This window comes from Ambystoma mexicanum, chromosome 8 (genome assembly GCF_040938575.1).
Source record: "Ambystoma mexicanum isolate Mex_15411 chromosome 8, UKY_AmexF1_1, whole genome shotgun sequence".
Classification (NCBI taxonomy): domain Eukaryota; kingdom Metazoa; phylum Chordata; class Amphibia; order Caudata; family Ambystomatidae; genus Ambystoma; species Ambystoma mexicanum.
Window position 1 is genome coordinate 1,294,891,484 of NC_090929.1, and position 14,975 is coordinate 1,294,906,458.

The 14,975-nt window shown below is 46.1% G+C and overlaps 1 protein-coding gene across 3 annotated transcripts in view; it reads left to right on the plus strand.

Annotated features, from left to right (window-relative positions):
* Positions 1 to 14,975, plus strand: part of CFAP46 (cilia and flagella associated protein 46) — a 2,698,259-nt gene that overhangs the window by 1,856,519 nt on the left and 826,765 nt on the right. For all 3 annotated transcript variants that reach the window (XM_069611407.1, XM_069611408.1, XM_069611409.1), the window contains exon 45: positions 968 to 1,147. In XM_069611407.1, the coding sequence (XP_069467508.1) occupies positions 968 to 1,147 (180 nt within the window). The remainder of the gene's footprint in view (positions 1 to 967; positions 1,148 to 14,975) is intronic.

The following is a 14,975-nucleotide window of genomic DNA, read 5'->3' on the forward strand; positions in this document are numbered from 1 at the left end:
ACTACATGGATGCCAATTTTAAGGACCTTGAGGTTTGTGTGACCTTCCAATGAGGGCTCTGGCCTTCCAACATTGGAAGTTGAACCTGATTACTTGCCAATGTGGTTGTTAGTTTAAAGCAATGTTTTCAAATCCTGCTACTGGTTTGTAAAAATGATGTAGTTTTAAAAAAAGGGTATGCAAGCCATCAACTCTATCATTTTCAGTACAGAAATTAGAATGATTTGTGGACCTGCAAAATGTTTCCTAAGACTATGGGGGTCATTACGAGTTACGAGGTAGCCATGCCGCTACTAGCGGGATTGCTACCCCCTTACCGGGTCCGTGTTCCTAGAGTGAGGAATTACCGGGCCAATCTGACCTTGGAGGGCCAGTAACTCCTCATTCAAGGATCCCGGACCCGTTACATCCCCATCCCCATTCCCATTCAGCCCCCATAGGGCTCAATGGGAATGGGGAGGGTGCTAACAATGGGCCCGTTAATAACGAGCCCGTTGTTAGCACCCTGGTCCCGCAAGCAGAACTCGTAATGAGGCGGTAAGGGGTTGACTGCATGGCACCTTTGTCGGTGCCGTTAACCCCTTACCGCCTCACTCGTAATGACCCCCTATGAATTTGATTTTGGACGAGAGTAGTGAACGTGTGAACAGCTGATCGCAAGCTGTGCAACGAGATATTTTCAGAATTGTACATCGTGTCAGAAAGCAATGAGAAATAGTTGAAGAAACCAGCTTTGTTACTGCACTTGACCACGTTTGAGCAGACCCTTGCACTGTAATAAACTGACAAATCTGAGAAATATTGGCTTGATAAGTGCTTTGCAGATCTTCAGCAAAACTGTATCTAGGGGCATTTTTACAAAAAGTAAGCAATACCCGCTGCCATATCAACTTTATTTTTCTAATGTTGTAGTTCAATTTCTAAATCAAAATGTTTCTTCAAAATGAAATATCACATTCTTTCGCAGGTACGACGGACATTGGCCCAAAAGTACCTCTCTCAGGCCACAGAAGTTTTGCTGCAGTCAATGAACATTGCCATGAACAATAACATTATTTCAACCCTGGCTGCTGCTAGTCTTGAAACCGTTTCATGCTTTGGAAATTTGGACCCAGGGTCTGCTGGGCAATATTTGGCTCTACATCAGGTAATATAAACCACTTTTTTTAATATACGACACTGAACTCTGAAATACACGTAATCATAGCCAGAAAAGACGAGTTCAGCGGTAACCCGCTGGTGCCCCTGGGACCTGGAGGCCCGGAATGTCAGGCGGCGGAAAGTGTAAGTTCCCATTCCTGTGGAGTCCCATAGGACTTCACTGGAATGGGGACACGGAAGCACCAGCAGCTTTGCCAACGGTGCTGGTGCTTTTGTGAAAACCATGCCTGCAGGGGCCAGCGCCCCCGGCAGGTCAGACCTGCCAGGGGCAACGGTCCCTGCAGGCATAGTTGTAGTCTTGCGGTCCGGAAAGGATGCCGGCATGTTGCTACCGGCACCCTTATTTCCGGACAGCCAGACTTGGAATGAGGGCCCTTGTTTTGAACAAGTGCACTTCTCCAAACCTCAGTCTTTTAAACACAGTATTGGGATGACAACGAGGAATAAACAATAAACCAAACTCTGGATTTCATTGTGTGATTCTTCCTGTGAATTTATTGAATAGTGGGTACAAAAGGAAAAGGAGCCCTTTGTAGAGAGGAACAGAAGATCATACATCAAAACTACCTCTTTCATCTTGGTTTTTTGTCTGAAGACTTTGGGATGGCCCATGAACTCTGGAAAAGTAAAGTTCTGTGACAGCCACTTCTGCTCAAAGATTCTCTTAGTGTGGGGTTTCCCAAGCTGTTGGCACAAATCCCCTTTTGTAATCGAATTATACATTTGTAGAAGGGTCGGCAAGTGTTAGGAAAGATTTCCATTTATGGGTAATTGTCCCTCCAGTTGTGAACCCCCCCCAACTTTTTGCTGTTATCTGACCATCCTAACCTGACATTTACTAGTGGAGCCCAGCCTTCTGCTGTACCTAGCTGGGCTTTTGCTCATTTTGTTATGGGGAAACTGACATGCCCTTTTGACTGTCAGTACTGGGAGACTTTGTCTCCCTTAGTCTTTCACTTTGTTGCTATTTCTCAGCAACATTTTATCAGTGCACAATGTACCTTCCATTACAGTGCGCTGGGGTCCCTTTTTCATTTTTAGGGCCCTAGATTCCCTCAAAGGACTTTTGGTGAATGTACAAGTCTGTCCAGGGCAGAGCTGGTGACAGCAGTTACTTTTAAAGCATTTTTGACTCTTTTCTATAGTCCAAACCGTCTTTATCGCATTTGGCCCAGGACAGTGGCCAGGGCCTAAAATGGCCATGCAACAAGGTACTTGTTCTGTTCTTTGGCCATTTTGTCCGTTTGCCTTGCCCAGGTCGAGCAGACCCGGGAATTTCCTTATTTGGTCATGCAGACCCCCACGCAAACCAAAGCTATTGCGGGCGTCTGCATGCCTTGTGTGTGCGCCCAAGATGTGGGCTGGAGCTGTCTAGTTTCAAAACACATCCTGGGTGCCAGGATGTCTGGTGTGCTGGGATGACTGGGACCACCGTGGTCCGTGTATGGTCCATGTATGGGATGGCTGAATATGAGTAGATCTCTTATTGGTTTCTCTTTGTTTTGGTGCGAAGGAGATTTTGGATAAGAGAAGGCACCTTACACCCATTCCAGGTCGATCTTCTCAGTTCACACCAAACACACAGGTTGTAGAATGGTCCTGGGGAGTCAGGAGAGTCAAGATGGATGTTAAGATCACCCAGCAGGAGGCGTTGGGAAATGGAGGAGAGGATAGAAGAGGCCATGTCAGCCCATTGCAAGAGGCAGAGGGTGGACTGGCCTGGCGGCTGATAGAAGCTGGTCAGAGTAAGAGAGGAGACAGGGGAGAGAGAGATCCTGCAGACGAGGCTTTCGACAACTCCAAAATTCCCTAAAGGGAAGGGGTGTACTTGTCAAAATGAAATTCCTAACTGTTCACCATTTCTCAAGCCCTGCCTGAAAGCACAGGGTGCTGAATATAAACTGAATATCTGGCTTTCTGTGCTGGGGCAGAAAAGTGTCTTGCCAAAGTAAATCGAGTGAAGTCCTTGATTGAAAACCACATTCTCTACAGAGCGTGAGAAAGTGACTCCTGATAGTAGTGAAATTCTTCATTGCATTCTGGTGAAGGAAGGGTTCTCTAGATATAAAAAAAAGTTTTGAATGGAATGTGTTCTCCCACGTATTCCTCTTCTTTGATATATTGCATCCAGCTTCAGCTGCTTCTGAAAATATTTTTCACAGCAGAGGGCGCCTTGCGTCGTCACGTCATGGATCTCGTGTTCCTCAGCGACTTCCGTCCATTGGTACATATAGTACACACTGCGCTCGTTACCTCAGTTCCGTTTTTCTGTATGCACAGCACGCTTTGAACGGTTCATTCTCTTTTCCAATAGTTTTTCTTCAAAGATGTCGACACCTAAAACTGGCTTCAAAGAGTTTGCGGATTGTGGGTCGAATATGTCTTATCACAGACCTACACCGTATCTGGCGCCTTGGAATTGATCACAAGATCGAAGACTGCGGTTCCTGTCAGTTTATGACGGGAACAGCCTTAAAGGAGAGGAAGAGGAAACTTGCCCTCGGTGGACCCCTTTCCAAATCCCCTTCGACCACTCCTTCTAAGAGGTCGTCATCGGACAATAGAAGTTCGAGGGGCACTTCCCCTCCCCGTGTTTTTTTCCATTGTGTTGTACAACCTTTTTTTATATTACATGCAAGTCTTTATTAATTGGTTGCAGTTCCTTCACTAATGTAAAGTAATGAAATGAAATGTTTGACATGGGTCTTTTGTTTTGTTGACCTCCGGTTGATCCCCCATTTTATGACCTGTGTAGACTCCAAAATTAGCTTCGGGCGACCTTGTGTATGTGTTGGTTGAACAAGTTCCTCATTAAGGACAAGTTCAAGATGGTGACTCTTTCTCAGATCCTCCGGGCCATCCAGCTCCAGGATTGGATGGTTTCATTGTACCTGCAGGATGCTTACTTCCATGCATTTGTATTTATTAATTTTTGCATATTCATCACAAGTACAGGTACCTGAGGTTCGCCATTGGCAGTTCTGATTTTCCGTTTCTGACATTCAGGCACAACTCCACCTAGGGTCTTTCCCAAGTTGATGGTGGTGGTGGCAGCAAGTCTGAGATGGGGAGGGATTCATATGTACCCCCATCTGGACGATTGGCTGATCAGGGCCCATTCTCCCATACAGGTCCTGGAACATCTCACCATCACCTGCCACTCTCTCTACAAATTGGGCTTCTCCCTCAATTTCAAGAAGTACCACATGATACCTTCTCAGAAGCTTCAGTTCATTGGAGCTGTCCTAGATGCTTCCTTGGGGAAAGTCTTCTGAGGTGAGGGATCAGCAAATTAGCAGATGGTCTTGAAGTTTCAAAATGCCTAACATCTGCTGGCCTTCGATTTTGCTAAGGTCTCTCGGTCTCATGGCATCCTGCATTTTTCCGGTGCCAGAAGACCGTCTGAGAATGAGATCCCTCCAGTGGGCCCTCAGATCCCAGTGGTCACATTTCTCTGGCAGAATGGCAGACCTTATTCAGGTTCCGAACAAGGTTGAAGGGGGAACCCTTTTTGGCAAATATGGCCAGAGATAACGATAGTTACGGATGCCTCCCTTGCAGGTTGGGGAGCTCACGCCAATGATCTGTCAATCAGCGGTCGCTGGTCTCTATCAGAGTCCAAAATACATCAACCTGTTGGAGCTCTGAGCGATCAGACTAGGGCTGATGGGCTTTCTGCCATCTATACAGGTAAAGAATGTCCTGATAATGATGGACTACATAGTGGCATGTATTAACTCAACAAGAGAGGTGATGTAGGGTCACTACCATTGTGCAGAGAGGCAATACAGCTCTGGCTTTGGGCACTGCAAGAAGGAATCTCTCTATCACCGTTCACCTAGGCGGAGAGGAGAACACAGTGGTGGGCACTCTGAGCAGGCAGAACAAAGTCTCTCACTAGTGGGAGCTGGCTCAGGAAGTCCTTCAAGAGATCTTTGCCCTTTGGGGAGCCCCTCAAGTGGATCTGTTTGTGCCCAGCGTCAACAGGAAGTGCAACCTGTTTTGCTCTAGGGAATTCCCTTCGAGAGGAGCTCTTGGAGATGTGCTTGTAGTGGACTGGGAGTTTCCTCTCCTATACGCGTTTCGACCAGTCCCTGTCATTCCTCATGTCATCAGGAGGTTGAGGAAGTTTGAGAAAACCATGATGCTCATTGCCCCGGATTGGGCAAGGAGAACATAGTACCCAGACCTTCTGGACATGTCCATCTGCCCTCCAGTTCGTCTTCCCCAAAGAGATGATCTGCTCTTGCAAGAGGGGGGTCTTCACCCAGAAATCAGGACCCTGAACCTTCCCGCCTGGTTTCTGAGAGGTTTAGATACAAAGATTGGGACCTCCGGGAAGATGTAATGGAGGTGTTGCTTCCAGCCAGAGACCAGCAACAAAGTCTTTGTACCACTGCCATTGGAACAAGTTCTGCAGCTGGTGCAAAGCTAAGAATATTGAATATTGAGCCTTTCTCTTGTGACACACCTGTGGTGCTGTCTTTTTTTGCATCATTTAGCCCATCAGGGGCTGCAAGTTGCAACTGCAAAATGATATTTGGCAGTGTGGTCTATCTTTAAGTGTTCACTAGAACAGGGATCATATTTTAAGGTCCCTATCCTGATCCAGTTTCTAAAGGGGTAAACTAACGTATTCCCCCATCCCATTTATTGTACCAGTCTGGGATTTAAACCAGGTGCTAAAATGTTTCATGGGAGCTCCATTTTAGCCTCTCCATTCATGTCCTTTAAGGATGCTAACCATCAAGACTGTCTTTTTGACGGCTATTATCTCTGCTCGTAGATTTGGTAAATTGCCAGCCCTTATCTTGTAATCCTCAGTTTACCACCTTTTACAAGGAAAAGGTTGTGTTGAGGGTCCGCCCGAAGGTGGTTTCTGAATTTCATTTGGTGCAGAAGATTGTGCTTCCTACTTTTCACCCACCATGCATCCTTCCAAAAGAGAAGGAGACGCTTAATCAACTCGATCCAAAAAGGGCATTGAGTTTCTACATCAACAGACTGACAAAACTCAGACAGGACGATCAGCTTCTTGTGGGATATGCTGGTCACATGCTGGGTCAAGCTGTAACCAAGCAAACTTTATCCTGTTTATCCTCATTTCTGAATGCTACTGTCAGGATTACTAGCCAGGGGGTCTCCTTTAAACCTTTACCCCCTTTTGGGGCAAGTGGAGGCAAGTGGGGAGATCAGGTAGGGGCTAAGTGGGTTAAAGCCTGGCATTCAAGACACTCACAGCAGTCACTCAGAATAAACACTCCTATCTCTTAGGGTAACTGCACACTTGTTTCCTGGTTGTTACATCACTTCCCGCCACTCCAATATGGACATTGAGGGACATCCTGGCATCCAGGAAGTTACAAAGCATTCTAGTGTTTGGGCGTGGCTGCCTATAAAAGCCATACCCGAAAAGCAGCCCGTGCTTCGTGTGCTTCCTGTAAGCTCGAGAGCACATGCTTACTGCCGCCTTGTTATCAGTCTTCAGCCTTCCTGATTCGATTCCATCCGATGACCGGAGTCAGCACCCGCTTCATTAACACTGCAACGAGAAGGAGAGAAAGAAAACAGTTACCTCACAGTGAGTTACATGCGCCTGCAAATCGCATGCGCCGCATACTCTAAAGCAGAACATTTACACGTACCTCGAACATTGCTTGCAGCAGAAACAGCTGTTCTTCATTGCGCGCACCTACTACAGCACGCCTCGGGTAATCCTGCAAGGAAAGAGAAAAGACATTAGTTGCTTGCAGCAGAAACCGCTGTTCTTCATTTCACGCATCTACAGCCCGCCTCGGGTATCCTGCAGAGAAAGAGAAAAGAAATTAGTTTCTTTCGCCATCTCTGCTCACCGCTGTTGCTGCAGTCCAGTGCTGTGAACTGGCACATAGCACCACAGCGGAACGGAAACATCAGATTTGCCCAGTGAGGTAACTGAGCAGTTACGAACATTGAGACTCACCTTACCTGCAAACTTACCTGAACTGAAGTCGCAGTGCAGAAACTGGGTAACACGAACCCTTGGAGCTAAAGCAGTGCATTTGACAGCAACTCCAAAGCAAATCCCAAGAAATAGCACCCCTGCGTGAGCAGGATGGGAGGGTGCACCAAATTAAACACACAGGTAAGACACGCACCAGGGTGCTTAGATATCTAGGTGGGTTGAGAGGGAGAAGGAGGGTTGCTATCCCTTGGAGTTCACCCCTAACAATTCACTCTTTTGACAGGTCAGACTTCCCACTAACTGAAGGGTGGTGTAGAACCAGAGAAGGGAGTGGGGGATTCCATTGCTCCTGCAGAGACTCAGGTAAGCGTGACAGAACACAAAGCCGTCCTTAAACTACTCTGCCTGAGCAATGGAGACTTCGGAGGTGGGTCAGTTATCGCATATACTGGGGGAATTGAGAGCAGAGGTCCATGCGGCCCGTGCTGAGACCAATGTGTTGCGGCGTGAGCTGGTAGTGAACAGGGATAAAACTAATGAAATAGGCCGACAGCTACTGCAACCACAAGCAGGGTTGGCGCCCTTACCTAGTGGATCTACTTCTGCACCGACACCACAGTCCTTACACGTTACTCCTGTACAGGTGGTGATGCCGGGAAATGTCCCACTAGCACCGCCAGAGAGATTCTGAGGAGACCCTAAAAGGTTTGGGACCTTTCTGAATCAGTGTCGTTTACATTTCTTGTGCAAACCTGGTTTATTTCCTACTGGTCAGTCAAAAGTGGCCTTTGTATTATCGTACCTAGGGGGACATGCAGCAGACTGGTCGGTTCCTCTGGCAAACAGAGACAACCCGTTACTGCGTGATTTTGCAGGTTTCCAACATGAATTAGAAAAACTCTTTGCTTGTCGCACACAGGGACAAGCTTTAGACGACAAACTGTTATCCCTCAGGCAAGGCAGTCAAGACCTCCTGGCCTATGTAGCTACGTTCAATCGCCTAGTGGCAGAAGCGAATTCGGCCAGAAAAAAAACGAACCACGCTGTTTTATAGAGGTCTACGGGGGAGCTTAAGGACATGCTAACACAGGTCGTAAATCCTCCGGATAATTGCTCAGATTACATAGATTTAGCCATACAGCTTGATCATCGGCTACAAAACCGTAAAACTGATCGCGCCCGTTCTAAAAATAGAGCATTTTACGTGCAGCCTAAGGAGACGCTTGCATGTCAGTCCACTGACACACATGCTGAACCCATGCAATTGGCCGTAGTTCGGGGTCCACTGACAAAGGCGGAGCGAGACAGAAGACGCCAAGAACAACTATGTTTATACTGTCGGCAATCTGGTCACTTCCTTCGTAGTTTCCCTACCAAGCCCCCCAGGAAACAGTTGGAGCCATGGATGGGGGCAAAGAGGTCGCAGGTCGGCCTGTCGAGCATGGCAAACCCTCATTTGACCTCACACTTTGCGATACCAGCAGTCATCAGCGGTCCACAAGACCCTTCCAAGATGCATGCAGTTGAAGCCTTCATAGATAGTGGGGCCATCGGTAACTACATGGACTTGGGAATTGCTGGCAGGATGGGGTTACCTGTACGCGCCAAGACCACTGCGGATAACGGAACCACAGTGGATGGTACATAGCTACTCTCCGGTCCAGTCGCACAGCAGAGGTTACGTTGATATGCCAAGATGCCAATCACGTTTGACCTCATAAACGCTCCACAGTTCCAGTTAATACTCGGCATGCCCTGGTTGGCGACACATAACCCATTGATAAACTGGTGTACCAGAACCTTAACCTTCTCAAGTGAATGCGATCGCTGTTATGCTCCAGTACTCCCGTTACTTGCATCTCTGAACTCGGTGCCAACGTCAAATGTAACAGGTGTTTTGCCCGCTGAATATCAAGAGTTTCATGATGTATTTGCCAAAGAACAAGCCAACACACTACCCCTGCATTGTTCATACGACAGCCAAATCGACCTAATACCTGGGGCGCAAGTACCGTGTCGTCGTATATACGCTTTAATGGAAGGGGAAAACGCTCATCTAAAGAAATACCTGGAACACTATCTTGCATACGGTTTCATCCGTCCCTCAAAATCACCCGCCGCCTCCCCTCTCTTCGTACCCAAGAAGGAGGGGGATCTCAGAACATGTATCGACTACAGAGCCTTAAACCAGATCACAATGAAAAACAAATATCCACTACCATTAATCCCGGTGTTGCTGGACCGGGTACGGCAAGCACAAGTCTTCACGAAATTAGACCTGCAAGGGGCCTATCAACTAATGCACGTCAAAAAGGGGGACGAATGGAAGACGGCGTTTCACACCAGATATGGCTTGTACGAATATCAAGTAATGCTGTTCAGACTTTGCAATGCTCCGGCGGCATTTCAACACTTCATGAATGATGTACTGCGGGAATTACTTGACGTATGTGCGATTGTTTACATTGACGATATACTTATTTACTCTGCAAATATCCAGGAACATGTGTCACATGTGCGGGCAGTTCTCTGCAAGTTGCATGAGAACCACCTATACGCTAGAAAAATGTTTTTTCCATGTTTCCAAAGTAGAATTTTTAGGGTACATCTTGTCCCCTCAAGGCATAAAAATGGACAACCGAAAAGTAGATGCCATTCTCAATTGGCCATCCCCTTCATCACTCAAAGGAGTACAAAGCTTTCTCGGTTATGCAAACTTTTATCAGCGCTTTATACCTGTTTTTTCGCATCTGGTGCACCCGATTACATCTTTACTACGCAAAAACTGAATGTTTGAATGGACCTCCGCAGCTGAAGAAGCATTCTGGGCCTTGAAGGGCAAGTTCACTGCAGCTCCGGTGCTTCAACATCCTTAGCCAGATCCATTCACTTTGGATTATACTCCACATTGGGTTCGCTGGCTTTGTTAAAGTTCCATTTGTTTACTGTGATTTTACCGAAAATGTTTTATTCAAGATATTTTATATCTAAACATTTTTACCTAAACAATACTGTATTTTGTTTTTGGGAGGTGGTGGCTTAAACCCCTCCAAGCCGCTTGTTTCCCTCATGTTTTTAATCCCCCCAAACCCCCATCCCATATGTTCTAAACCCTTATCCACCCCATATATATATTTCAAAACAAATTAGGTATTTTTCCGGTAAAAATGTTTTGGTAAAAAATATGTGGGATAAAAATATTTTGCTAAAATCACTGGATACCGTTCTATTCACCTTAGAATTCAATTGGCATTGGTTTCTTTGATTTAGCACTTAATTTGTGAATTCAATGTATTTCAACGTTGCTTGCAATTTAAGTTTCATTCATTTTTGGACTTGGTATACATTGTATTTATTAAAATGGTAAAGCTGAATTTCTTTAGAATCTTCATAAGTAACAATCTTCTCTCTGTGTGGTATTCAGAATATCAAGATATATTTAGCAAACTTTGTTTTTGGTTTGGCATTCAATAATGTTTATAGGTTTTCATATTAGTCACTCTGTTGGTGTTTTGAATACACTCCCTTATAATATGCCTTTGAAATTTGCCTTTAAATATGCCCAGCACTCGGGAGCAAAGGGACCGGAGTTTGCCTGGGGCCCGGTGGGTGTAGGAGCAGTTGTTTTTGGCCACACACCCCCCGCCAACATAATCACCAGTAGTCTCTTGCAGGGCCGAAGCCAATGGGAGCAAAGGGTGCAGGGGTTTGCCTGGAGGCTGGAGGAGCAGTCGCTTCTGGCCATGCCCCCCGCCAACATAATCACCAGCAGTCTCCCATGGGAGCAAAGGGTGCAGGAGTTTGACATTCTGCAGGGAGTTGAATGATCGTCAGGAGTGCTGTTCTACTGGCCCTAGCAGTCTTGCTTCGTGAGGTGAGGTAACCACTGCCACCGCCTTCTTTTTCTCCTTTTATTTGTATTGCTCAACAGGGCTGCTAGCCCCACTGTTAGGGAAATTCTCATGAATGTGCTAATTTCCTTCACCTTAGAGTCTTGGGCAGAATTATATGCAGTACCCTTTGGGAACACCACACACAATTAAGACTACAAGTGTCAGTACAATTTCACTTTTGGTACAAGTCTGTACTACACAGTAAAGTGGTAGCGATAGCTGAGCAGCCAGACCTATCTCAAGAGTAAAGTGAGCAGTACAAGAGGTTACACAAAGGACAACAATTACTATGATTCAAACAAACACTGAATCAAGGTTTCTGAGTAAAAAAAAATGTACATTTATTTACACCATCAGTTATAAAACAGTTCACTATGATAAAGCAGCAGAAAATCACAATCTTAATACATTACAAAAACACCTAATCAATTCTGGACAAGTTAAGCTCAAAATGAAGTGTGAGCAAAATGGCACTCCAGCAATTTAAAGGGGAGGAAAGGCAAGGTTGTTCAAAAGCAACAACACCAACAAGTAGGCAGGGCAATCTAAAAAAGGCTTACTACAACTAGGATTCAAATCAATAGGCCTGGGCCAATGTTAATGGTTCAGAGTCTTTGCAGAGGATCACACAGTTCAATGTAGTTCGCGGTTAAGTCTTTGCCAAGAGTTCAAAACGAAGTTGGTCGGAGGAAAAGCTATTCAAAAGAGAAGAGAAGGACAAGCCTTCGGAGAGGCAAAAGATTTAAAACACTTTCACCGCGGTCGGACAGAACGAACGACCGGATTTGAACAGTACCTTAGATGAAGAAGAATGCTGTAGCTGAGGCGGTAGTTCTTGCCAGTTCCTGCAGGCTCACGATTCATGAAGCGACTGTCGGACTGATAAGAAGGAGGGAAACTGGAGGGTCCTGTGCTGCCCAGGGAAGAAGCCAGCAGCGTAGCAAAAAAGTAGAATAAAAGGTGCGCTCCTTAAAAGCATTAAGGGACTCTCTCAAGCTGGCTCTCTGGTTTCCTGTGGCACAGCAAATTCAACCAGGCTGAAGAAGAGGTCCAGGGGCTTTGTGAGCTGCTTGGTCCCGCCAGGCTCAAGGGGAGAAGACTCTTTGCAGATCTCCTCTGTCGTCGAAGTTTCTGGCGATCCGGACCTGCAGCAGGGCTTCACCGGGATGTCCAGTAGTTGCAGCAGTCATCTTCCTTCAGCTTCTCGTTGGCTCTCTTGATCCAGTGGTGACTCTGCCTTCCAGTCCCAGAGACCGGCTTTTTATGCACCAAATCCCCCATTCACACAGCCTGGCTGTCAATCACACAGCAAGATGGCTGTCCTGGCTGAACATTCACCTAGCCAATCAAACTAGAGGGCGACATGGATCTCCAAGGAGACCCTCTGCAGGGAGTCTCAAACCCCTCCCTCACATCCTGTCCACCTCAGATATTCAGGCACCTAAGGAGGGCTTCTGAGCAGAAGAACGCCAAAGGATGGCGAACAAAGGAACCAGAGTTCTGGCGTGCAGAGTGAAACATGAGAAAGACCTTTACAAAAAGAAATGGTGAATAACCCTACCAGAACCAAATAAAAATAAAAGGGGTCCAGCAGGTTTTGAGTTTGAGGCTACCACCATAGCCTCTAACTATACCAAGGCTATTTTCATAGCTCGCGGTAGAAAGAAAAGGGTAGATACCACTGCCACCAGCCAAATCTTAGAGAAAGGGGAACAAAATAATGTTCCATGAGAAACAGACAAAAAGGGATAACTATTAACCCTTCCAGTACTCTATGGAAAATAGTTTATACTGGGTCTGTAAATTTAAAAAGATTAGTAAAGTCAAATGGCAACTTTACATGTTCTGGGAGACAGTAGTCAGTCCCAGAAAATGGAGTTTAATAGTGTGAAGTCTAAAAACACAACCCTGTCTCACTGCACTAAAGGTGCTGTGTGACACACAGTCAAAAGATGATGCCTGTGGAGTAGGTGAGACTCTATAGTCCATGAACACGGAAAAAACAAATGTAAGAGTGGGACAAAAGGCTCACACTCTTACCAGGTGAAAAAATAAATCCTAGAAATCCAGCAAAGCTGCTGAGGGACTCAGTAGGTAAGGGAAATTAGCCATTCTGGAGAATTCCCCCTAACATAGAGACCCCCAGCAACTTTGCTGGATTTTGAGGACTTTTTTTACCTGGTGAGAGTGTGAGGCTTTTTTTCCACTCTCTCATGTATTTTGATGTGTGTTTTGCCGTTGTGTTCTTTGATTATGGAGTTTTAGACTACTCCATAGGCATTATCTTTTCATGTGTGTCACACAGCACTCTCAGTGCAGGGACACATGGACGCCTTTTAGGCTCTCCCAAGGTTTAAACACCTTTTCTGGGATAAACTACTTGTTTAAATTAACTTTACTTGTCTTTTTAAATTCCTAGACCCAGCACACACTATGTTCCAATAGAGTGCTGGAGGGGTTACCTAGTATCCCCTATTTCTAGAAACTCATATAGCAGTCCAATGCTACCCTTTCCTAACGAAATGGCTGGTCGCAAGGGTTTTGCAATGAACTACCATGATTTTTCCCGACCGCGAACACCGGTAGCTAAAAATCGCGTGAGCCATGTTTTTCAAGACGGCGTTTGAGCACTCTTTCTTTAAACAGGTCCCTGTCTTCTTTTTTCGCCGGTCTTCTTTTTTTGCCAGTTCTTTTTGGAAAGGTTCTTCTAGAGTTTGTCTCTGCGTGCCAAAACAGGTTTGGTCCCTTTGTTCCTACGCCTTTGGCGGGCGTCAAGACTGAAGACCACCTCTGGCGCCTGAGTGTCTGGGGTGGGCAGGAAGTGAGGGAGGTGCCCGAAACCCCCTGTGCTTAGTCTCCTAGGAGACCCAAATGCACTCTGGCGTGATCGGCTGGCTGACTGTCCGGCAACAACAGTCTCCCTGCTGGGTGAGTGGCAGCTAGGCTGGAATGAATGGGAGGAAACTGTTTAAAAGGCAAGTCTCTTGGCTTGGAAGGCAGAGTCGACCACTGGAACGAAAGAACCGAAGACGAGCTAGAAGAGGACGGCTGCTGCAACTCCTGGACCGTTAGTTTGCCCGGTGGAACCCTGCTGCAGGTCCGAATCACCAAGTTCATCTCGACAGAGAAGCCCTTCAAGGACAACCTCTTCCTTTGAGTTGGTGGGACCAGTGAACTCATAAACCACCTGGACACCATTCTCAGAGCTGGTTGTATTTTCCTCGGAGTGCTGAAGGAAACCTAATAGCCAGGGAGAAGGACACCAGTTTTGTGTGCTTGATGACAGCTACCGGAATCAAAGATTTGCCAGTTTGCCAGCTTTGTGACCAGTCCCCGTGCAGTGCAGGAGTCCCCCGATGTCCTCCCTCTTGTCCCCACGACTGAGGCTCAGGAACAGCGAGATCTGCAGGAACTGCCAGGAACAGAAGTCCTCAGCTGCATCTTTTTCTTATAAATAAGGTACTATGAAAACCCGACCGAGAGAACTTACCTCTCATTGCGAAAGTGCAACTTGCAGGCCTAGTCAGCTTATGACCCGACATATGAAGAACTACTTCTGAGAACCGTAGCAAAGACTTTTCTGTTTAACTACCAGAACCGTTTTTACTTATTCAGAACTCTAGCCCATTGACTTTGGCCTACCTATTGCATTGGAACAACTCCTCTGGTGAACTCAAACTATTTGCACTGTTTAAGAATAATTCTACTATTCGTTTTATTAACTTATGCCTTTTTGCTCCTACTTCAGATGCTCTGAATGCCATTTTGCTCCTCCTTCAAAGTTGTTTAAATGCCTCAGAACCGGAAAGTGTGAAGTATGGTAGTATATTTTTGTGTGATATTGATTGCCTCCTTTTAGTGAATGTTTTCTAACTGACTGTAATAAATTAATAAGTGTTTTACCAAGAAACCATGAGTATAAGAGTCTATTTGAATACTTGTGATTGTAGACCTATGTGTAACCTCATTGCAAGCTC